Source organism: Anas platyrhynchos, chromosome 2 (assembly GCF_047663525.1).
Source record: "Anas platyrhynchos isolate ZD024472 breed Pekin duck chromosome 2, IASCAAS_PekinDuck_T2T, whole genome shotgun sequence".
Taxonomy (NCBI): Eukaryota; Metazoa; Chordata; class Aves; order Anseriformes; family Anatidae; genus Anas; species Anas platyrhynchos.
Window position 1 is genome coordinate 118,553,217 of NC_092588.1, and position 24,021 is coordinate 118,577,237.

The following is a 24,021-nucleotide window of genomic DNA, read 5'->3' on the forward strand; positions in this document are numbered from 1 at the left end:
GACACTAAATCTTAGCTGGGGGCAGTGACATGAAGATTGTAGCAAGATTAATTAACTGTATAAAGGGTTAAAAATGATTCAGCCAACTTTATTTGGTGTGGATTAAAACATGAATTCTTTAGAAAATGAGACAGGTTCATAAGAAAAATATCATGCTTTCCCCCATTTCATTATAATAGTAATTACTATCTCAATAGCAGTCATTTAATTTCATAGGGATTAATGACCAGCTGAGGATAATGACCCTCAGCTTTATCTTGAATAATCAACTCGTGCCCATTTATCACTAATGTCCTGAAATTATTCAGAGCTCCAATTTTGTTATGTATTTATACAGACATTTGGTAAACATGCATAAAAAAATGTAGCATTTTGAAATTATTCTAATCGCACCATTTGTGCCAGTCTTTCTTTCTTTTTTTTTTTTTCCTATTCAGATTTAATATTATACCACATAAGTGAGAGGCACCTTGCTGTTGAGTCTGTCATTTATGAATAGGACAAGAAATACTAGTTTCAAACTTTCATCACACTTCTTCATATTGGAGTAGATATGTAATACGGAAATTGATGGAGAAGTCTATTTTTAATCAGTTGCATTAAGAGACTTAATCCAAGCACAACTCACTTATATGATAGAAGATTTGTCATATCATAAATAAACAAAAATAGCAATGGTCAAAGACAGTGGTTGTGTTCAGCTGGGTGCCATAGCTCATATAAGAGGTCTGCTTACAAGAGAAATCTTCCAGTATTTATTTCATAGGACAAAAACAGTTGCAATGCAGATGAGAATAGATGGCAAAATTGTTCATAATTAAATGCATATATTAATATGTTGTCAGTTATAATTTTCATATCTTTGTTCAGTGAAATCTTTTCCATTGTTATTGAAGTTTTTGAATGAAAGAAACAAGCATTCATGTACTTAGAGCTTTTTCACAAAGAGGAAAACTGTCAAGTCTGGTTCTAATGATAGCTATACATTTTTAACTACTCAAAGAATAGCACAAGGTATTACTCACAAAAGGATAATATAGCTCAGTAACGACATAAAATTCTGAATTTTGGCTATTTGAAGCAGCTCTCATTTGTGACTGGGGCTATAGTCCATGGGTATATTATCTGAAACTACAAATGCATTTCTTGGGCTTTTTCTGTCTGCAAATTCTCACCATGTCAGCTATTTATTCTTCAACACTATTCTGCTTGTTTAATTGTGTTGCATGACCAAAGAATTCAAATTTGTTTTTAGGTTAGTTAACATTTTTTTTAATGTTATAGAACAGACCAAACTAGCCAGTAGATGAAAAGTACGCAGCTCCAGTGCTTCTGAAATCTAAAGTGAATTTTTTGACTTTGTGATGTCTTCGTGATTTATGACACTGCTACTTTTTTTTTTTTTTTTATTTTGGTACCACTTTCTGTTAATGTTGCCTGGCATTTTCTGTTAATCGTTTTCTTCTTCCAAATGATAGTCCATGTTAATTCTTACTTATTGTATCACATAAACACAAAAGAGTATTGTTTTGGCCAGGAATGTTTATCTAAATTGTACCAGCAATCTGTTGGTTTGTATTTCTCCCCAGTGTGGTAAAAAGGCAAAAGCTCAGCAGTCCTGCTTTGTTTTGTTTTATTTTAAACATCTGTGACTGATAAGAGTGTTTGATCTACTCAGTTGCAGGTCTGTGTGGCACTGTAAGCATGCAGCCCTGTTCCCACAGAGCAGCATTCACTACACTGCTTAAGCTGACTGTCCTTCCACTGAGAGGCAGTATTGGCTTACCTTTCCTAAATAACATACTTACAGAAATTAGAAAAAGGAGAAGATGAAAACATGGAGTCACAATTGATTCTAGCTTCAGTTTCATCCAACTCTTAGGATAAGGCAGTGATTAACTCCTGTCACATTGATGTATAGAGTTCCAATGACAATGAAATATGTGGCCAAGAGGTGGGTTGAAGACATTAACTGAATGGAGTTCACCACTGCATATGGTGATAGGCATACTGCACCTTTCTGTGCTTTCTAGAGACAAAAACTTTATTGTTGTTACAGCCACGCTATATTGGCCATACTCAAAAGAGAAGATATGTGAGAAGCGCCAAGACCTCCTGTTAATAGTTCAGTAGAGCTCTAAAGATATATTGACATAAAATAGAGAAAATTTATGCCTTAGATACTAGGGTATTAGCACTTGCACATTGCAGAATCAGATGGCCAAATGCAAAAAAGTTACTGCTTGCTGAATCTTTAGAGAATTGCAGGAATGTTCCTATCATTTCAGGGATGTGTAGTAGTCCAATGACACAGAAGGAGGATTTTAGTTCTTCTGATACTACAATAAAAGAAAAAAACACTTTTCTCCCTTTGGTTAGTAAGTCAGTCTAATTAAGATCTTTATTTCAGGTTCTTTTCTGTGAACCAGCATGATAGGAGCTGTAGCATAAACTGTTTAGAGCTTTAGCAGATAGCATCAAGATTACTAGATTTTGCTAGCATCAGGGCTGCTACATATAAATTACTTGGATTTAGAACTTGGTTATAATTCATGAGATTGTGTTGGGCAGAACAGAGAAGTGATCCATGAATCCTTCTGGTGTAAGTACCAAAATAATCTGATCCTGTGGCAGGACTATGAATGATGCAAAACATCTCTCTTCACTCAGTTTGCTGAAGATTCTCTTTAGCAATAAGGTAGGCAAGGAAGGAGGTGCATTTCAGTTCTTTTGCTGAAAAAAAAATAAATAAATGAAGACTTGTCTGGACTACTATAGAATTTTGGATGCCTGGTAGGTACTGGTTCATTGATACAGTTCAGTGATGATACACAAAGTAAGTGGTCTCCTAACAGTGGAAATGCCTGAAGTCCACACTGTCTGTAGAAAAAGTGCATGTTTATGAAGCTGTCTGTCAGCATTTGGACTGTGGGAATGACTGTTTTCAACACTAGGCAGATGGCTCTGATCCCTTGCAGAGATCACATGCCCTGAGCTCTCAGACGTTCTTATATGAGCTTCCCATCTTTGAGTGGAAGCATCTGTCATCACAGACTTGTTTGGCTGAGTTAATATGGGTGTGCTCTTGCAGTTCTGAAATGGATCTTTCTACTAGTTTAAGGAAAAGATTTACTCTGGGACTGACTTCTGTGTGTCTGAGATATCTACTTGGCAGAGTTCTTGTACAGAGCATAGATAAAGTCTGTCAAATAACATTAAATAAGAAGGCAGATTCCTACCCAAGGCAATTGAAAAAGCTTGCTGTAGTCTGGAGTCATCCTTGTGCTAGCAGAACTGTATCTTACACAGCTTTTTTGAACAATATACTGAGTTGAAATGAAGGGGAAATTTCCCTTCCTCCCCTTCCTTCCCTTCCTTCCTTCTCTTTTATGGTTTGGTCCAGCTAGGTCAGTTTATCTGAAAAGAATATAATACCTTTCCACGTCACAGCAAGATGCAGTTAAAAGGAGTTTGAGGGATAGGCTTACTTTCTTTTAAGTCTAAGTGCAAGATAACCTGAAAATTTTCTAACAAATGAAAGCCATGATTGGCCTCAGTGTTTAGAAATCACAATCATTCAAAATTAAAACATTTTTAACTCTCTCAAGATATCCTGATGACTGGTAGGATGGTTGATGATTGATTGTTAAACAGGTTGTTGTTTTGATATAGCAGTGTAGGATACAACCAGAGTTATTCTGGGATGTCAGTATGCTACTAACTGTCACAGTGTTCCTCAAAATACTGTAGTTGCATTACTTTTCCATGAAGACTGCATTTTTACCAATAGAGCTTGTATTTATAGATAAGGGAAAGCCAGATCTTCATGGCTCTGACATAGTAATCCTTAAGAGAAGATAATTCTTAGGCCTCATCAGCCTGAATTTTGAAATTTAGTTTAAAATATTTTACTTAAATCTAATTATCTGGAAATTATGAAAAATCAAGGAATAGCTGTTTGTCTTACTGGAATTTTGGATCTGTAAAAATGCCATGATCTCCTGAGTTTTCCACGTTTCCATGGAGTCCTGTAGCTATAGAAATCTGTGCTACTGAAGGAGCTGAAAGACTTTAGCTTTTAAAGCACTGGATGAAGATATTAAAAATATGAAGCTTTGCCCTACACTGCTTGCCCACATTAAAAAAGAGAAAAGGAATTTAGTGATATTTTATTAAGTGTTGCATTAGAACAAGGATTTCAATTTTTGGCCAAGAAAGTACATCTTTTGTCACAAGTATGACTTTAACTGTTCTCTTAGAAATTTGTGCCAATGTAACCAAGTTATAATTTTAAGAAATTGCAGCATGTATATGTTGAACAGCAGTCTTGACAGAGCACAGAAATGTTATCAGATCAAGTCTAGACATCAAAAGTTTATCTGATCATTGAAAAATAATGTCTGTGCAAAGAAATAACTAGCGACTGATGAGAAGAAGGCCAGGAAGTGAGCAATAGATAAATCTAATGCAGAGTCCAGAACAGCAAGAGACAAAATACAAGAATCCTGGAGGAGATACTGGTATGTGGAAGGGAAGAACCTGTGGCTGGGACAGACCAGGTGAATAGAATGGTTTTCAGTAAAGCCAGATGATAGAAAACATAGGCCTACAAAAGAGCCATGCAGAAAAGCAGGCAAGTTCAAAAGCTGAGACAGAACGTTGAGCCTCTGGCAACTGGAGCACTCAAGTGCAGTGTCCTTTCTTATGCTGTCAGAAAAGAGCATGTGTCATCATCATCTGGTACTGGTCCTCATGTGAGGATAGCTACCCATACAGGCTAGAAGCTATTTATTAACTTAATGACGGAGTCTGCGCATTGCAGTTAATAGTTTCGGTCTTGTAGATGACTTGTGTGGGTGATACCACAACAAAATGCCTGGAGAGGGGTTCTTTTATGGTGTAAAAATTAGGAAACAACATACACAAACCTTTATGTTAAGTATTATTATTAACTATATTGCAGAAGTTGTGTTTGAAGAAAGGTATAGAAAGTACTCTTCTGAAACATGGTAAATATTTTTGGGGTGTGACTACGTCCTATTTTTTGCACAGATACAGTGCCTCATTAATTATTATGTTAAACACATATGGGGCTGAATGAAAGTTTGCTGTCAGCCTTTTGTCTGTGTGTTTTCTCTTATGTGTACTTAGTTTTCCATCTTAAATAATGACCTTTCAGCCTAGGGATTTAAATGTAGCAGAAGTTATTTTTCATATGTTTCATTTCCTCATTACTTGAACACTGCTGTATCCTTCAGTACTTCAGTAATCAATGTAATGCTCTGCATCCTGAGAGGCTGTTTGTATAGAGGCACGTATGAAAGGGCTTTGGATATCTGGGTTATACTTGCTGTAAACTTATGTCAAGGAAAATGTTCTGAAGAGGTTTTGCTTTTGAAATAGAGACAAAAGGGAAACAGCTATTTTACTTTCTCACAACACTGTTTATGAGATGAAGTCTTTTACATATGTTAATAGGATAATTCTAATAATATAATTCAACCTGATTCTGAGGTAGTCTTCATCTCTATAAAGTCAAAAGAAGTGGCTCGAACACTTTCTGTGCTAATTTTCTGTGTACCATTCTAGAAAGGAATTAGAAGAGGAGAAGGAAGTGATGTTAAAGACTTTCTTTCAGCTAGTTCTCCATTATGTTGAAGTCTCTGGAGGTGTTACATCAGCAGCATAAGTTAACACTGGCCTGCAGATGCAGTATGTTGCATTCGGGCCTCATTGATTAGCTGTGGGAGACCTTTGCACCATGCTGCTCTAATTCTATTTGTATGCAGTGCAGACAAGTCCATAAATTTTGAGTCAGAGGATCATTAGGCAAACTAAATCCCTGTGTATAGCATAAATGATAGAATTTCACACAGAGATTTCTGCATCAAACTCTGTTCTAAATTCTGAACTAAAATGTTTATTTGGATAGACTTATGAGGTTCCTTCAATTGTGCGTTATAGTCATAGCATGGTAGCTTTCTGCTGATAGTGCAGAGATTGATCCCAGACCTGGTGAGTGTGAGTAACAGGGAATTCTTAGTTCCCACACATATTAACTAGCTTCTTTTTCCCTGCAGGTATTTCTACTATCCAACGAAGGACTATCCAGCAAAAGAAGAGAACTCATAATTCTGAACAAAGAGTTTAGAACTGTTTCTGGTGAAGTCAAACTGCCTGTGTTTCAGCTGATGCTGTCTGATTACCAAAGGGGGCAAATTTTGCTCGTTAGATAGCATTGAGAAGGAATTCAATTGTTGGACAGCTTCAAGAAACCTTGTGATTTTTCAGGATGATACTGTTAACTTTAGCTTTGTTTACAGCATAAGCACTTTACACAGAATCCTGTGAACAATGCTTCCAGGTTTATACATTATGAGAAAAACATTACTCCCAGAAGTACGTACCTTTTTTTTTTTTTAAAGAATTGCTGCATAGTCAAGTTTTTCATAGTTCAAAGCCTGTAGCCTTATTTATATCCACTTATGTCTTCCAAGGGAAGAAAAAAGCTTTGCAATATCACCAGACAGAAAATATACGTAGGTTCCATGTATGAAAATTAGAAACAGATTAAACATTGACAATATGATTTTAATATTTAGATTTTCTTTACTTGCATTTAGGTAGTTGTAAATTCTAATGCCTGTATGACATGTTAATTGTCATTATTTGCAACTGGCATAGCACCTGGAAGGACTGTTATTTTAAAATAGCTGTTTTTACAGCTATTTCAAAATGTATGTATATTATATGTCAAGGTTTAGGCATGAATTTTATAGATATGTGTATATGAAGTGTCATATGCATATATTTTATATACACGTTCATTTATTAACAGATTAAATGAAATACATGCTTTGCTAATCAAAACTGTAGCACTAAAAAGAACTTTGAGAATTGGAATATTTATTCACTCTATATTAAATGGAGATAAAAATCTCACTGTTGCAGCAAGAAGTTTTTTTTGTGTGTGTGTGTGTGTCTACAATTCAGTAAGGAATACTTATAAACTACAAAGACTTTTCTATCCAGTTGATGCTGTGGCAATCTGAACTGTTGAAAATAACTGGAAAGTGCTTGCTGACATTGTTGAAAATTATTAAAGTTATGGTCATCATATGATTATTCATAAGTAATTTGATACAGAGGTACAATCTGTGCTTTTCAAAGCCTGACAAAGATTGTTCCCCATCTTCCCCAACTCCAGTATTTTGTTTTTAACTACAAATTGCTAACTAGCATTCATTTCCTAACAACTCAAGAGTATTCAAGGTATTATTGCTATTCAAGGTATTCAAGTAATTCAAGGTATTATTTCATCTATAATGCATGACTTACAATCCAAATTGTGAAGTGGTGAAAAAGGACTCTCTTTTCATATACATACATGTATTATGCAAAAAGTCATCAGGTGCTATCTTTATCTTTTTTCCTTGAATGGAGAAAAGGAAAGCAGTATGGTTAAATCTGATGGATTATAAGGTAAATCTACACTGTATATGGCTGCCATCGGAACTGATTTCACTGGTCTTTTATCCTAAACCTTGATATGCTAGTCCTACTCAAATTGCATTTCAATTCTCATGATCAATTTTCATTAAAATAGTATGAAACAAGTCTACGCTTAAAATTGTAACCTATTTTAATATCTTTATGCAGAAATGTCTTATAATTTTTAAAAGTCAGACTGTAATGAATTCATTAGAAATACTTTCAACCTTTTTTCAAGAATGTTTTGAAGTAGCGTTGTTTATTTTTTGTCTGGATGCATGTGATAGTGCAGTGTTCATATGTGATGGCATTATTTTTGTTTAGAAATTAATATGATGACTCCTATTATATTTCTCTTAATATATTTATAGTGCTGTTAACTTTGAAGCAAATGTTGTGCTCATTTTTGACAGTAAATGATGGAGTACTAGACGGTGGCTAGCAAAGGAGAGCAAACTTCTTTCCAGTAACTACAGGATGGGATGTGGATTGGTGGCATGTACAGCTGGATCTACCAAGGCAAATCAAACCAGAAAATCAGTGGCCTTTTCTTTTCCTTTATTGAAGTTCTACGAGATTTTTTTTTCTCCCTCGTTGCAACTGAACTGATGTGCTGGCTGCTGTAGAAAAGAGCTGAGACTTTTTTTAAACCATTTCTTGAAAGTGGTCATTGCCCTTGTGCTGTTATTGATTTTAAAAGCAGTACCAGTCAAATCAGTGGAATGATAAGGAAAATGACTGCATTAAAATGGTAGACAGTTTGTATAATGTGTCTCAGCTTACCCTGTGTGCCCCTGTATGTGTTATGAAGCATGCCACCAGTACCATCAAAAGTCAGCAATGCTAAGTGTACACAGACAGATATTTTATTGCTCTGAACAGTGTTGAAACCAGTCATTTGATTGTTTCCAAACTATTAAGGTAGGAATTGCTTAAAAAATGGATATTCACATAGAATTATACGAGTAATTTGGTGAGGGTAAATATGAAGAATACTGCCTATTATTTTATTTTGACTTGCCAGTGAAGTCTTGCTACAAAGAATATCTATTCTCTTGTGCTATTTTCTTATAAATAGGAATTCACAAATATCCTTTGGGCATCATTTTGTGAAAATGAAATATCTGTGTATGTCATTAGATTTAAACTAAAAGTTGCAAAAGACGTCTTCTGTAGTAGATGGTGTTTTTGATGCAATACGGCCTGGAAAGAGCTGCAAGTAGTCCTGATTTTTTTTTTCTTTGCTCATCTAGATCACTATTGTGGGCCCTTAAAATAGTCTGTCTTGGATGCATGTCATTAAATCCTAACCCATGTATCTGTAATACTGGAATTTACGGGTTTAGTTTGAAAACACAGAAGGCAGAGCAATTAACTGCCACAGAAGTCTGATTATCTTAGCTGTCAGTTCATTCAAGGAATTAGTACATAGATGTCCTCCATTGGTAATCAGGGTACATTATATTTTACACTGCATGTAAAGTAACAAGAGCCAGCTCTGCCATGAATAATTTTAGTATGTCTAAATACAAAAATTTAGCCAGCAGGTCAAGGAGAGCACTAAAAATGTTAAGACTAGGCAGCACTGAACTCAACAAAGAAAGGAAGTGGAGACTCTGGCTGTTCAAGTAACAGAAAAGAAATTCAGATTTTAGCCCTAAGCAATGATGACCAGGACTGGGGACCAGGACTGGGGACCAGGACTCTCTGGGATGGGGGAGAGAAATAGGAAAATGAAGCCTGTGGGTCGAGACAGGGATAGTTTATTAAGACAGGAAAAAAAATAATAATAACAGCGATAATAGTACTGCTACTACTAATGTGTATGGAATAAGTGATGCACAATGCAATTGCTCACCACCTGCTGACCAATACCCAGCCTATCCCCAAGCAGATGACCCCCCCCATCCTGGCTAGCCACCCCTATCTATTGTTTAGCATGACATCAGAGGGTATGGAATAACCCTTTGGCCAGTTTGGGTCAGCTGTCCTGGGTCTGTCCCCTCCCAGCTCCTGCTGCACCCCCAGCCTGCCCGCTGGCAGGACAGAGTGAGAAGCTGAAAAGTCCTTGGCTTGGTGTAAGCACTGCTCTGCAACAATTCAAACATCAGCGTGGTATCAACACTCTTTTCATCCCAATCCACAACATAGCACCCTACCAGCTCCTAGGAGGAAAATTATACTAGCTGAAACCAGGACAGCAGTTTTCTGGCAGGTTGTGGGAAGAAGATTGGCTGGCTTGGAGGGGCTTCTGTACACATGGCTTTTAGGCTGCAGCCAAAGTGTTCCTCTAGATCTGGAAGTCTGAAGATGGTTGAGTGATTAGAAAGCTGCCTGGCAGAGAAGGACCTGGAAATATTGGTTGATAGTGGGCTGAATATGAGCCAGCAGTGTGCTCAGGTGGCCAAGAAGGCCAATGGCATCCTGGCTTGTATAAGAAACAGTGTGGCCAGCAGGGCTAGGGAAGTGATTGTCCCCCTGTACTTGGCTCTGGTGAGGCTGCACCTCGAGTACTGTGTTCAGTTTTGGGCCCCTCGCCACGAGAAGGACATTGAGGTGCTTGAGCGAGTCCAGAGAAGGGCAATGAAGCTGGTGAGGGGCCTGGAGAACAAGTCCTACGAGGAGCGGCTGAGGGAGCTGGGCTTGTTCAGCCTGGAGAAGAGGAGGCTCAGGGGCGACCTTATCGCTCTCTACAGGTACCTTAAAGGAGGCTGTATTGAGGTGGGGTTTAGTCTATTCTCCCACGTGCCTGGTGGCAGGACGAGGGGAAATGGGCTAAAGCTATGCCAGGGGAGTGTAATAAATGACTGAGTCCCAAATAGGATTGCAATTAAAGTTTACAATTTATTAAACGAATAGAGGTAAGCAAACAGCGCTGGGTGTACCAGGAGTCTCTACTCCAGCAAGATGCACACAAGTTACATCAGGTGGCTGGTTTTTATGCTCCTAGGCTAATACATATTCATTACTGCTTCTAGCAAAGGCAGGATTATTATAATTAGTTCCCAGAATCCGAACCCTCCCACTGGCACATGCGTATCAGTCTCAGGTGGTCCCTCTGGGGGTCTCTTGTGCTGAAGGCTCATAGTCTTCCTCACAGGCTTTTTCCTTGTCCTTCTCTTTTGTCCATCTTGGCTGGATGTCAGAGACTTGTGCAGTGTCCCATGCAATAGTCATAATAGTTTGCAGTTATTCTGAAACCCCTTCGTTCTCTTATCCCCTATTGACACAAATTGCTGCTCAATTCCTTTGCAAGATACAATAACTATATACATTAACCACTCTGTTTTTCTTAGACTTGTATAACTACAAGGGTATGTAAGACAGAAGGTCACATTTCATCATACCGTGCAGCCCTAGCATTGTTCCATATTGACATGAATCAGATGAACACATTTCATGGGAGGTTTAGGTTGGATATTAGGAAGAACTTCTTTACTGGAAGGGATGTCAGGCTGCCCAGGGAAGTGGTTGAGTCACCATCCCTGGATGTCTTTAAAAGACATTTAGATGTAGAGCTCAGTGATATGGCTTAGTGGAGGACTTGTTAGCATTAGGTCAGAGGTTGGACTCAGTGATCTTGAGGTCTCTTCCAACTTAGACAATTCTGTGATTCTGTGAAATTCTGTATAGAACATATAGATAAAACATATTTTGGGGAAGACAGAAAAGAAATACAAGTTAGCCAATTAAGCAAATCAGCAGCAAAGTTGAGAATGGGACCTACAAATCCTGAATTCCAATTCAGTGCATAACTGGAATCCTTCAAGGTATTATCTCTTAGTTTTTCCTTGTATGCTTGTAATCTTTAATGTAACCTTTGTAAAAAACAGAGCAAGAGGTGTAGATGTAATTATTTAGCTAACTGAAAAAGGTTCCATGAAGTTTGGTACTAAAGTGTTAAAGGCACTGTACTAACTATACACTGCTAACTTTTGATTATGTGTGAATTAATTTAAGATGTAGTTTACACAGGCCAGTCCTTCAGTTTTCTTGGCTGCAGTGAAGTACGTGAGATTATGTAGTATTCTGCCTTCTATTATTCATACTTGCACCTACCTTCTTTAGTCATCTACTTACAAGTTGTTTCTCAGGAGAATACACTGTGCGTGTATTCTGTAGTCTGATTTACATATGTTTTGCTCTATCTGAATCATTTCCAAGTCCCCTGTCATATCCCTGAATAATCAAATGTTGACAGGAGATCATCAGTTTTATTCCATATGGGAATTCCTGTTTACAGTCACAGAATAACATATTTAAGAGATTATGTTTCTTACAGCCATTGCAACTTACAGAATTACTGCCTCATTATTGGCATTTCATACCAAGAAACTTGACAACTAGCTTATGGACTTATGGAATCATGTTAATTAAAGAAGAAAGGCCTTCCTTTCTAAAACCAAGAAAGCTTTTATCTTTAACCTTGTCAAACTGAATAATATACTCAATTTTAGCATGCATATAATTTGTAGGAAATTCTAGCCTGCTTTTGGGAAGAACTGGCAATTCTGAATCTCAGGAAAGGCAAAAAGAGGAAACCATATGAGAATGTTTGGTTTTGACTGTAAGAATTAGCCATGGATTTGAATTTAAAATCTTCTGAATTGAAAGTTTTGTTGTTTAATTTGCCTAGATAGGCAATCGTAATTGGGAAAGAAAGGTCTTCTGAGTCATTTTGTTTCTTGACTTGCAGGAAGCTTAATCATATGAATGCTGTTCAGCTGTTTTTAACAGGAGATGGTGAGAATCACAATGAGAGAACTACTTATTTTAAAATATTTGACATCTGAGAGTCCTCAGATTTTCTCCCAAACTAAAAACTTGCATCCAATAGAATTTTGATTCCTCAATTAAACTAATTGTCCACTGCCATGTTTTGGCCCAACTTCTTTCGCTACTTTCAAGGCAGCTCCAGTATGTTTTTAATTTCACCAACCAGCATGCATTCCTTCACTTAAGCAGTAACTAGATGTACTCGTTTTTGCTCAGAATTTAGATGTACTGTTACTGAACTACTGTCTTTCGTCTGCCTCCATCTCCATTGGTATAGTAAGTATAGATGATGTTGGGTGTTAGTCTCAGCTATGGAATTGGTAGTCTGCTACACTCAAAATCTTGTTTATGGACAAAGAAGAAAAGGAAATTTTTAGATGTATACATATGTGTATATATAGAGAGAGAGATCACCATTTTTTTTAATTGTACAGTTGAAATCTTTGCAGTCTAATTCAAAAATCTTTATTAATCTAAATCTGTTACTAAAAAAAATATAATAATAATAATAATAAAATTAAAATTGCTTTGAAGATACTTAACTTCTTCCCGTTTCTGGGGGCCTATGCCACCCTTTCACTGCTCCTCTGTGCCCTAAGTTCAGTGGCTTTGTTCTTGTGGGGGTGTTACTGTGAGTTGTCAGCATCTGAGTCCTGTGCCAGGAGGAATATGATGGTCGTATTTATGGCTCCTTCTTCCTTACTTTAGAATTCACTAGCTGGGATAATTTTTATTAGTTTTATATCAAGTTTTTTACCTTTGCTGTTATCTACAGCTCCAAGATACACCTGAATTTTTAATGTATGATGCATGTTACATGTGTTGGATACTAATTGTTTTTCCTCTTGGTTACCCCTAGACTCAGTTTTGTCCAGGTCTGCATTTTGTTGTTGATCATGGGTGAGTTGTTTGTAGTCTCCAGTGCCAAGTCTTTGCCTCATCCCCTGTCATCTCATACCTATACTCCTCTGCACTGCATCCTGTGTCTTTACTTCTCAAGGCCTCTTCCACTGGACCAGACCTATATCTCTTCATACTACGTCATTATCTTAGTCATAGGTATCTTATTCTGCATGGAGTAGAAGTTTGTTTAAAGCTATGGTTGTACTGTACAAAGATAAACAAAAGTGAAACAAATGAGGGGGACACACCTGGTCAGTTAAAGGAGTCTTGGCTATGCCAAGTAAAACAAAGCTGTGGGAAAGTCAAGACAAGCTCAGAGAGAGCAAACCTGAGAAGCCTTGCAAATTCACCATGAAGCTTATGGCCTGAAATTAGCAATGGTAGTATTATATTGCAGAGGTATAGGATTGCAGCTATAAGAACTTTTCAAAATGCAGTGATGTTTGCTTATGTAGCCCATGTGCTGCTCTTACTACGCTCAAGAAGAACAAGTAATTAACACAGCAGCTATGTTCCCATGTCTCTGAAAAGAAGGCCATGTTACGCAAGTGTGGTCAGTAGGGTCTGGCTGATGTGTGATCAGCAATACTCATTTGAAAAGAGAGAATGTTTCAGAGCTTGCCAAAATGTGAATTGCAGTTTCTGAGTGCATGACCACATGGCTGAAAAAGTGGTGAGCTAGTTGTCTTTCAGAGCAGCAAACAGTGCCACTGTAGGATAAAAAGGAAAAGCTGAAACCAGGAGATCTATTGTGCAGGATGGAGAAATGATCCCTTTTGCCAAAGATGTGGTCTGAATACTTACAACTCACTGCCTGTGCATCTGGTACAACCTACGCTGCAGCGTTGGCAGTCAGGAAGAGAGCACCGGCCTTGTGAGCTAAGCAGAACGCACCCTTCTAGCCGTCTTGGCTCCTTCAGTGGAGCTCCATGAGGAATAGTTCAACTTCTAGCTGCTGAAAAGATCACAAGATATCCCATAGAGTACCTTCCTGAGTTTCTTCAACAGTGTAGTACGTATATGTTCAATAAACTCAGTCCTCTGTAAAGTCTTTGAAACTATATATTGTATTTACTTCATTTAGAAAGTTATTATTATATGTTTTAACTAACAGTATCTGGAATTGAAGGCTTACATTTCTTTAAATTGATTATAATGATTCATTCTTTACCTTTTCTTAGGCAGGTAGGTGGTGATAAAATGGGATTGTACAGGATGATGAATGTTGGCACACTGTGTCAGTTTGATGTAGTAGATCTGGTGCTCTGGCCCAGGGCTGATGACACAGAATCTGCCTAAAGGGTTGTGTACTCAGTATCTGTTGTGATTCATTTGTGGTCCAAATCCAGCCAATAAAAATAAACTGGAGGCACCAGTGCGCCAAGCAGAATCGGGAATGACCAATGTTACACCTATTAGCAGTGTTAGTATGAGCGGTCCACTTGTGAAGACCTGTAGGAGCCAGCAGCAGCACAATAAACCCCAGAGACTTTTGTAGAGCTCTACAATGCAGTCTGTTAGTCTTAAATTATTCTGTGCTGAATGGATTATTTCTGCAATTAGGTTTATATTGCAGAGTGTAGGCATTAATAAATGAGGGAGGTGTAGCACTGTAACTGCAGACAGCTATTTTTAAAGATATCCTCAGTTAGGCTTAAATTAAAGTTAACCTATCTGTCATCTCTTCTCTGAGACAGACGTTCCCCATGCTCCTTTACATATGGTTTGAATACCCTCTCAATATCACAGAATCACAGAATTTCTAGGTTGGAAGAGACCTCAAGATCATCGGGTCCAACCTCTGACCTAACACTAACAGTCCCCACTAAACCATATCCCTAAGCTCTACATCTAAACGTCTTTTAAAGACCTCCAGGGATGGTGACTCCACCACTTCCCTGGGCAGCCCATTCCAATGTCTAACAACCTTTTTGGTAAAGAAGTTCTTCCTAACATCCAACCTAAAACTCCCCTGGCGCAATTTTAGCCCATTCCCCCTCGTCCTGCCACCAAGCACGTGGGAGAACAGGCCAACCCCCACCTCACTACAGCCTCCTTTAAGGTACCTGTAGAGAGCAATAAGGTCGCCCCTGAGCCTTCTCTTTTCCAGGCTGAACAAGCCCAGCTCCCTCAGCCGCTCCTCGTAGGACTTGTTCTCCAGGCCCCTCACCAGCTTCGTCGCCCTTCTCTGGACTCGCTCAAGCACCTCGATGTCCTTCCTGTAGCGAGGGGCCTAAAACTGAACACAGTAATCGAGGTGCAGCCTCACCAGAGCCAAGTACAGGGGGACGATCACTTCCCTAACCCTGCTGGCCACACTGCTTCTTACACAAGCCAGGATGCTGTTTCCAAGGTTTGTTTGCTGATTTTGTGTATTTCTCTGTAGCTGCACTGTTCTTTTGTATACTGCAGAAAGATCTAGAGGATTTTCTCAGTTCTTCAGCCAAACATCCTTGGCAACGAGCTGAATCTTCTATTTAATGATGAGGGGTTACCCATCATTTTAAAATGTGTTTACCCTGTATGTTCTCATTCCTATTTATCAAAAGTGCATGCTGCAAATGTTCACTGTTTGCTGCTTGGAAGAGACAAGCCAGTGCATTGCATTCACAGAAACTGAAAACAGCAACAACAAAAAATATACTGAACGGTATCCTAAAGCTTGTTTCATCATAATCTGCAAAAGAAAATACAGTGAATTTTGGACTGAATTTCTTTAACCATCACTGTTGCACATAACTGTTTTTTTCCAAAAGCAAATTATACATTTCCTCTTCACTAAAATGTGTTAATTGCTTGACAGTAATTATTCTACCTTTGCCTCATTACCAAATAAAACATTATGGCTTAAATATCCTGAATGGTAGTGGCTAATATTCTGTACCTTTGATTCATTTGTATGTTTATAAAAACCCTTCAGATTTGTTGAGCATTTTAATATTCTTTCATATTTGAGGAAGATTTTTACAATGGGATAAGTAGATGGAGGAGGAAGGAAGAGGACTAGGAATCATTATAAATGTTTTAAAACATCATTACTGTATTTGAGAACCCAATAATATCAGTTCTGTTTAAATGACACAACAGTATTTTTGTAACATATGGGAGAACTTGATAGTAATTTGCAGTCCTATACAGCTTTCCATCTAAGGCTTTGAAGTGCTTTATAAACATTGATGAACTAAATCTCTTAGCACTCAAATAATGATAAGATTAGAGGACACATTTTCAGGATGCAAAACCTATACAGAGAAAGAGGAGCTAGCAATAGCTTAGGCCTCTACCCATGGACCAAAGCTGTGGTGGCATTTCTTTTTGGAGTGATACATCTCATATCATGGGTAAGAACAGCAGGTTCTTGAGAATCTGTTGTGGGCCTATTTCACTCCAAGCCATAGGATGAAAGTCTCTTTATTCTTCTTGTATTTTAGCCATGTCATCATCTTTCTTCTCTCAAAATGGAGACCTCAGATATAAGAACATTCTTAAAACTATTTACTTGCTTGAAAAGAGAATCTTTTCTATGTGTTCCTGAAGATAAGACAAAATTTAGTTTCTATGAGTTTGACTCATTTCAAATCCTGTTACTCACACCACTGCTTTTGAAGCTAAAATGCCTAAGCAGAAATGTAGTGATGTAAAGCTGCATTTTGTCATTGTTCCTAGATGGTGTTGATGCAAATGATTGCATGGATGTCTTAGTACTGGCAAACAAAATAAACAAACAAAAAAGACAAAAACTAGTGGGAAATGGGGGTGTTGAATTTCTTTTATGAGCTTATAGGTGATCTGCAGAAGCTTCTAACTAGCCTGAAAAAAATCAGGTATAATCATTTCTGTGGATGTCAACATTTTCATCTGTAATTGCAAAATGTTCTGTATGCAATGGTCATGAAGGAATATAAGCCAACCCTGCAGGCTGACATAATGACTTCTTTTTTGATTGTGGAAATACAAACTATATAACTGTTCCTGTGTGATAATCTTTCTAGATGACGTTATGCAGATATTTCTCCGTAATCACCAGTGACAGGACCTGTGGGGACAGTGTTAAGCTGAGGCAGGGGAAGTTTAGGCTGGACATCAGGAAGAGGTTCTTCACCGAGAGGGTGGTTGCACACTGGAACAGGCTCCCGAGTGAAGTAGTCACAGCACTAACCTGTCAGAGTTTAAGAAGTGTTTGGACTGTGCACTTAGTGACATGGTCTAAACTTTTGAGTAGACCTGTGCGGTGCCAGGAATTGGACTTGATGATCCTTATGGGTCCCTTCCAACTCAGGATATTCTATGATTCTAGATACTGAATGACTTTCTTTATTAGTTACTGAGTGGCAAAGGCGAAATGGTATAATGTTCCATTGAAACAAATAAACAAAATTTAGTTGTGTCATGAAATGTGCTATTTAAATAGGACTTGCTTGCAATAGTAATTAAATCTTTTTGTTGTTGTTGTTTTGTTTTGTTTTTAAGCTTGTTACATCCTAAGAAACTTTTTGAAAGGGAGCTTAGGATTGCGAGGAAAAAAAGATTACAAAAAGTAAAGGTTGAGAATTTGGGCAAAGTTGTGTTTTCCTGAAACTGAAAATAATCAACAAACAAATGGATATGGAACTGTTGCCATCTCAGGGAGAAAGATTCAGCCTGCTAAAGCAATGACTACACGTTTGTTGTTGTTGTTGTTTTTTTTTTCCTAGTCAATTTTATTAGACAGTAGTAGTATGGCAAGGAAACTCATATCTCCATATTGAAAAAAAAATCAATGTAGTAATGGGACCTTTTATATAATTTTCCTGACTTTTTGTGTAGGTGGGTGTATGTGTGTGTTTATGGGTGTGTGTAATTGTTAGAAACTCAGAGATGGCATTAGGGACATTCATTTGGAGGCATTCAGTTCTAGCAATGCTGTAGAAACGTGCTCTGGTGGTCAATGTAAATAGGGTGCAGGCTTGCTATCTTCTGGCTGTTCTACTTAGCAAGTGTCATCCATTGATACACAGTACTCCCTGGTTCTTTTTGTTGATGAATTATGTGTTATTTGATCAGTCTCCATGAAGGAATCAGAAGTTAGAAAAAATTATGCCAAATATTTCTTTATTCTTATTGTTCAGTGAAACCATATATTTTACATGATGCATGAAGCAGGCAAGCAAAAACTGATCTCTGCATAGTTTCAATCTCTCCTCTTGGCAATTCTCAACTACTGCACTTTTACTGTGTTCCTTGCACAGGCACTTGTCCTTCCTCATTTGGATGTACTTTGCCCCCTTAAGCTACTCGTACCATTAACTTCAGATTGGTTACTTCTCAGCTGTGTAGTAAAAATCTTTGTGTTATACTTCTTTCTAAATGTTTTGGATGTTTATTTGGTCGCTTCTTACCTATAGGAGATTTTTATTTATGCATCCTAAGAATATAAGTTGGGGATAGAAATGCTAACTTTTTAATCATTTTGGATTTTCTTGCTAATAAAAACAGCAATGTCCGTGTAAGTGTTGACTTTCTACAAATTTCTTTTAGCTTGTTATCCTGTCCTTCAGGTGCAAATGTGATTATGTCTTTTAAACACATTTAGATTTTTGTTTTTCCTTTTTTGATTCCAGACAGTATCATTTGCTTCCTGCCTATTAGGCCTTTTATTTAATATGCATTAGCCTGAAACATTCCATGAAAAATGTGTTGAAAGTGAATTTTAATATATTTCAGAGACTTAATAGGTATTAATAGAACAATAATACCAGTAACAGGCAAAAACTGGATCTGTAGCTTTACAGCTTGTAAATTAAAGCCAATGTACTAAGGGCAAACAGCATTAAGAGAACATCATTTGAACATTAAAGAAATTGTGTTTGTAATCAGAACATTTGCCAAAACCATATCCAAAGATGTAAAGGTCCTCTAACACGCTTCTTTTGCAGCATGCATTTATACAGCTCCTGATGTCTTCATCTGTCTAATTTAATTAAGTATTTGAAAGTGCAGCCAGAAGGATAATTACTACAGGAGTACCAGATACAAATACAACTTAAGTGGAGGTAATGTTTGCAAAATGTGGTCTGCCGACAGCCTTGGATATAGGACTCTCTCTCTCTACATGAGAATAGGGATGGATTCCTATCTTAGGTAGAGCATCACAGAGAATCAAGAGATTTGACTAGTTGCTCTTCTACTCTGTTTTCAATCTCTGACTTGAAAGTACATTGGCACACCACCTGGATAAGAACATCTTTGAACTCAGTGTTGCTTGAAGAAGAAAGTGATCTTCCTAGCTGGAGTTTGAGTGTAGCTGAAAAAAAGAAGGGACGAACTTTTCTATTTTTTTTTTCTTCTTTGTAATTTCCAGGGTTTTCTTATAGTTTGTCTGCTCTGAGATTTCTGTTAAGAAAATTAATCTTCCCAAGTCTTTTTTTCCAAGTCACATGAAATGTGGTCATGTTCCCAACCTTGCTAACATCCCCAAGCACTTTAGAACATTTCCAAACATGAGACTTAATTCCATGCACATAAAGAATTTTGAAAAATGATTCTGGTGAGAGGGGGTGCATCTTGAAATGCAAAGCTATGGACAAGGTGTCTAGAAAGTGATCAAGAACAGATAGATACAGTGGACAGCTAGTCTTTTGAACAAGTAGTGTTTTATATGCATTCTGTCCTCAGTTTCTGCCAATAAGAGGGCTTTTCATCAGTTCTCATGGTAGATTTTGATAAATTGTATCTATCAGTGGGGATTTTTTTTTTAAACCAAAAAGAAATAGCTTAATGGAAACAGTACATACACAGTCATTAATAGATCATAGATGATAGATGACAGCAACCACTTACAAAATCTGTTCACTCAAAGAAGTGAGTGAAAATTGAAAAGACAATTAAAAAACTATGGACTAATCTCTAGCTAGGTGATCATCATAAGCTCAATAGTTGTTTTGTGTCTAGCTGTGCATGTCCTATCACTTTAGGCTCTGGTTTTCTTGGCATACAGCTAAAATTCTTGTGTTTACTTTCTAGGTAATTCAGTCACTAATAGTTTACTCTTTTGAATCCTGTCTGTGATCCTGTAATATATTTTCAACTTTTCTGCATTGGCTGTTATCATACTCTGTTTCCTCCCTTCTATTTCGTATTTCTGTTGCTTTCTAACACTACCTGCTGTAGTGACCCTGTAATCATTTACACCAAAAGTGGCCTGTCTGCTTATATCCCTTACAAGGTCTCCATAACAGTGAGAACCAGATGCTCTGTTCCCACCTTGAGGAATAGGGGCAAGGCTATCTCAGGTTGTGTGAAATTGATGGACTTCAGCATTTCCAAGGCATTTCCAACTTTCCTCTTGTTTGACACTGGCACTTTTAAAACCTGTGGTATGTATTAATATTACAGTAAAGAACTAGCCAGAGCCTCTTAGCACAAGGTGTACACACCTCTACATACTCCAAGAATATTCCTATGAGAGAGAGTGGTAGACAAAGACCACCATTTCTGCCTTTACCTACAACAGCAGGAGTTTACCTAGGAGTATCAGGGGTCTTTTTCTGAGACCTCTTCTGCCTCCTTCTACAGTCAAACTCCAGTCCTGGGCTTCAGTTTTCACCCACTAGTCCTTTCCTGTATGCTGGAAGGACCAGCATCCCAAGAGAGAAAAATCAGTTTAATGCCTTGTAACCCTTTCAGATTCCCTTATGTCAACGTCTGTACATGAAGTTAACTCATGCAGTAAATTAGGCAAGAGTAAAAAAGACACTAAGGAAACATTCTTAAATGAAATACTTTAAAGGGCTCAAAATCCTCAAATTGCTGCTGAGCATAACTTGAAAACTAACTTGGAGTTTAATTTGTTTCTCTTCTCAAAGTGACATGGGTTTTGCAGTCATGCTCTAACATTAATGCTTTAAGGGACTAAAACCTTATTTTAAAAATGGAATTAAATCCATCTTTAAGGCCCATAGGGAACTGCCAGAATAGGTATTTATATGACCACATACTTTTAAAGTTTCATCTTCACTGTAAAATGGGCATTGCTAGTGGGCATTGCTAGTGGGCATTACAGGGAGACAGCAAAGTCAAGGGAAAATCCTAATAGAGGAATTGCATGACAGTCTTTACTTAAGGACATAGATCATAAAGTACGGGAGGAGATTTCAGTAATATTTGTTTTATGCTAAAGGCATGTTCCATGCATTTGTTTCAAGGCACCAGATAAGGGAATTCAGGACAACTGAATATTGTCAAAGGAATCAAACTGAGAGTTTTGGAGTCCAGTTAAGAGGTGCCTAAAACTAGGAGGGTTTTCTGAGAGCAGAGTTGGCAATTGGCCACAGCTGCAATACAGATAAGTTTGCAAATGTTGTAACAAAAAAAGAAAACTTTGAAAACTTGGAACAAAATAAAGGAATATCAATGGAACAAAATAAAGGAATATCAACATACAATTCTGAAGGATCCATTCTCTCCCAGAATTTTAGAAGAGTTATATTCTCGGATAATACAAAATTGTATGAAAGATTAGCCAGTTCAGATGCTGTCTTAAGGGCTTCTCTGTAGCATATAGTAATTTTGGAAGAAAGCTTTCAGAATACTTTCATGTGTGGATGCTCCTTAACATGGAATAGGAGTCCCTGATCTTTGTTTACATTAAATTATTTTGAAAGGAATAGGTTTAAAAGTGTTTATGTACATAAAAGCAATAAAATGCAATTATATCTTGTAGTGCATTCGCTAGAGCAACTGGTGCAAAACATTTTCCCTTTTTTCTTCCTCTAGTTGGTTAGAGAAATAGCAAATAAGTCTGGAAAGGATCTCAGGATTGATTCTTTTTACCTCATCATGGATGATTATGTTTAACCAAAAATTTATGTTCATTTTTTTCAAATATCATAGATGAGCCTTTTATAAGCTTGTAAATGATCAAAAGCTCAGTTTATTTAGGACAGAGAAAAAATAACCATATATACCTGCTACCTGTAAGAAGTTAAATTTGGTATCTTGCTCTGGATGAACTGATGTTGATTATTACAGATAGTTAGCATAGTTAGCCATTCTCCAACTAGTAACAAAGCTTGACAACCAGCAGTTATACTTTGTTCTCACTGAGAAGTTAGGAAGGCTCCAGCTTCTCCATTCTGGGGTTACTGAGCTGCTACTGACTTGCTGTATGATACTTGGCATTTATTTTGGAGTCTGTCAGAAACCCTGAGAAGGTCATCTGACTGAAAAACAAATATTTTAAAACCTGAAAATCTCTCCAGGTTCCCTAGCCTACTACTGTTTCACAACTGTTAACATTAAAAAGCTTTTTCTGTTATCTAAGCTGAACTTTCTCTCTTTAAAATCCAGTTTAAATTTGTTATTTATTATCATTTTCTCTGTGAATATTGTTTTTCTCTTTTCAAAAACTTATGTTCTTGAAATCTGTTTGTATGTTCTTAGTCTTTTTTAGGCTGACTCAAATTTTGATTAGATCTCACTTAGAATATGAATTTAAGGTCTTACTTTCAATGGGAGTTTTTCCTTTGGTTTCTCTGAGGAAAAAAAAAAGCTGAAGCCAATGCCAAATTGTTATAGTCTGAATATTAAAGAACACTTGAAATTGATTTTAACATTATACACTTTTTTTTTAATAACAACAAAAATATTCTACAATTTCATGAATATGTGAATACTATTATGTATAAGCTAAATATCTAAGCATCTCTAATTAAAAATCAAGAGGAAAAAGAAAACTAATGGGCATAGTCTTCAGCTTCTGAATTGACCTTAGCCTGCTTTGTCTACCTTACAGGCTAAATCTTCCTTCCAGATTTGTCATCTACTGCAAGGATATAATGAGTCAACCTTACTATGTTGAACCTAATTGGTACACTTGTCTCTTTTCCTTTGCAGATTGTCTCATTCTAGATAGATGATTGTATAGTTATTGTGTACTTTCACAAGTATCATTTTAACACATTTGTGGATGAGTGTGGGCCCATAACTTTAGATAATGCTGCTGTTTTCTGATTACAGTAACAACAGCTATGTTAGTTGGCTTGTACTTGTTTTGGCACAGTTGGATTGCCCATAACTATGGACTCTGGAAACTTGTAAAAAACTTACAATATTTCATTAAAGTAAAAATTGCTTAATAATTTTGTACATAAATTCTAAGTAGTGATTAATATAAAAATATATATTCAATATTTTTTTCTATTTGTTTTACAGGAAACTGGCACATAGTTCTCAGGAAGCTCATGCAAGTATAAAACCTATTGTACTGGTGGAGTGTTAAATAAAAATCACCTTTAAATTGATTAGATCATGGTCATTTCAGAGCAAAAAGACCTTTAACTTATGAACAGTGCTCTTCACAAACCAGGTATTTAAATGGAGATTGAAGCTCAGGTGACTAAAGACATATGAAAAGCAAGATGAAATGCAAAATGTCATATTAAATGTTTGAGAATTCATTGAAACATGCCAAATGATTATTGATGAAATACTAAGATTAGAGCTAGAATTCTACAGACAAAATCAGTTTTGAGTTTTCACTGAGAAATATTCTGCTGTGATAAGGTTAAACTAGAACAATGGTCATTATGGGGAGTACTCTACAGGTTTAAACAGCAATGATAGAAGAAGTTGTGCAAAGGTATATGAAAAGTGTACAAAAAGGTGTATTAAGATCTTTGTATTTAGTTGAGAAAGCATGCTGAAAACTAGCTGGGCAGAAAGAAGGAAAAATCATTAGATATTAAAAGGAATGGCATAGACCAGAGAACAGGTTGTCAGCGCAGGAACTTGAGATAAATGATAGGTGAGAAATGGAAAAATCAATCAGAGGAAGGAAAAGAACAAGCTAAGGCAGAGTAAATGGGAATGTAG

The 24,021-nt window shown here is 37.1% G+C and overlaps 1 protein-coding gene and 1 long non-coding RNA gene across 4 annotated transcripts in view; both read left to right on the top strand.

The window, feature by feature from the left end:
* Positions 1-6,939, top strand: part of NEK10 (NIMA related kinase 10) — a 106,015-nt gene extending 99,076 nt beyond the window's left edge. For all 3 annotated transcript variants that reach the window (XM_072033455.1, XM_027451089.3, XM_072033456.1), the window contains one exon: positions 6,081-6,939. In XM_072033455.1, the coding sequence (XP_071889556.1) occupies positions 6,081-6,132 (52 nt within the window). In that variant the 3' untranslated portion in view covers positions 6,133-6,939. The remainder of the gene's footprint in view (positions 1-6,080) is intronic.
* Positions 6,940-12,394: 5,455 nt separating this feature from the next.
* Positions 12,395-23,523, top strand: LOC110354379 (uncharacterized). Its single transcript, XR_002406243.4, has 3 exons — positions 12,395-12,543; positions 13,127-13,167; positions 23,362-23,523. It is a non-coding gene; the product is annotated as an uncharacterized lncRNA (long non-coding RNA).
* The last annotated feature ends 498 nt before the right edge of the window (positions 23,524-24,021 follow it).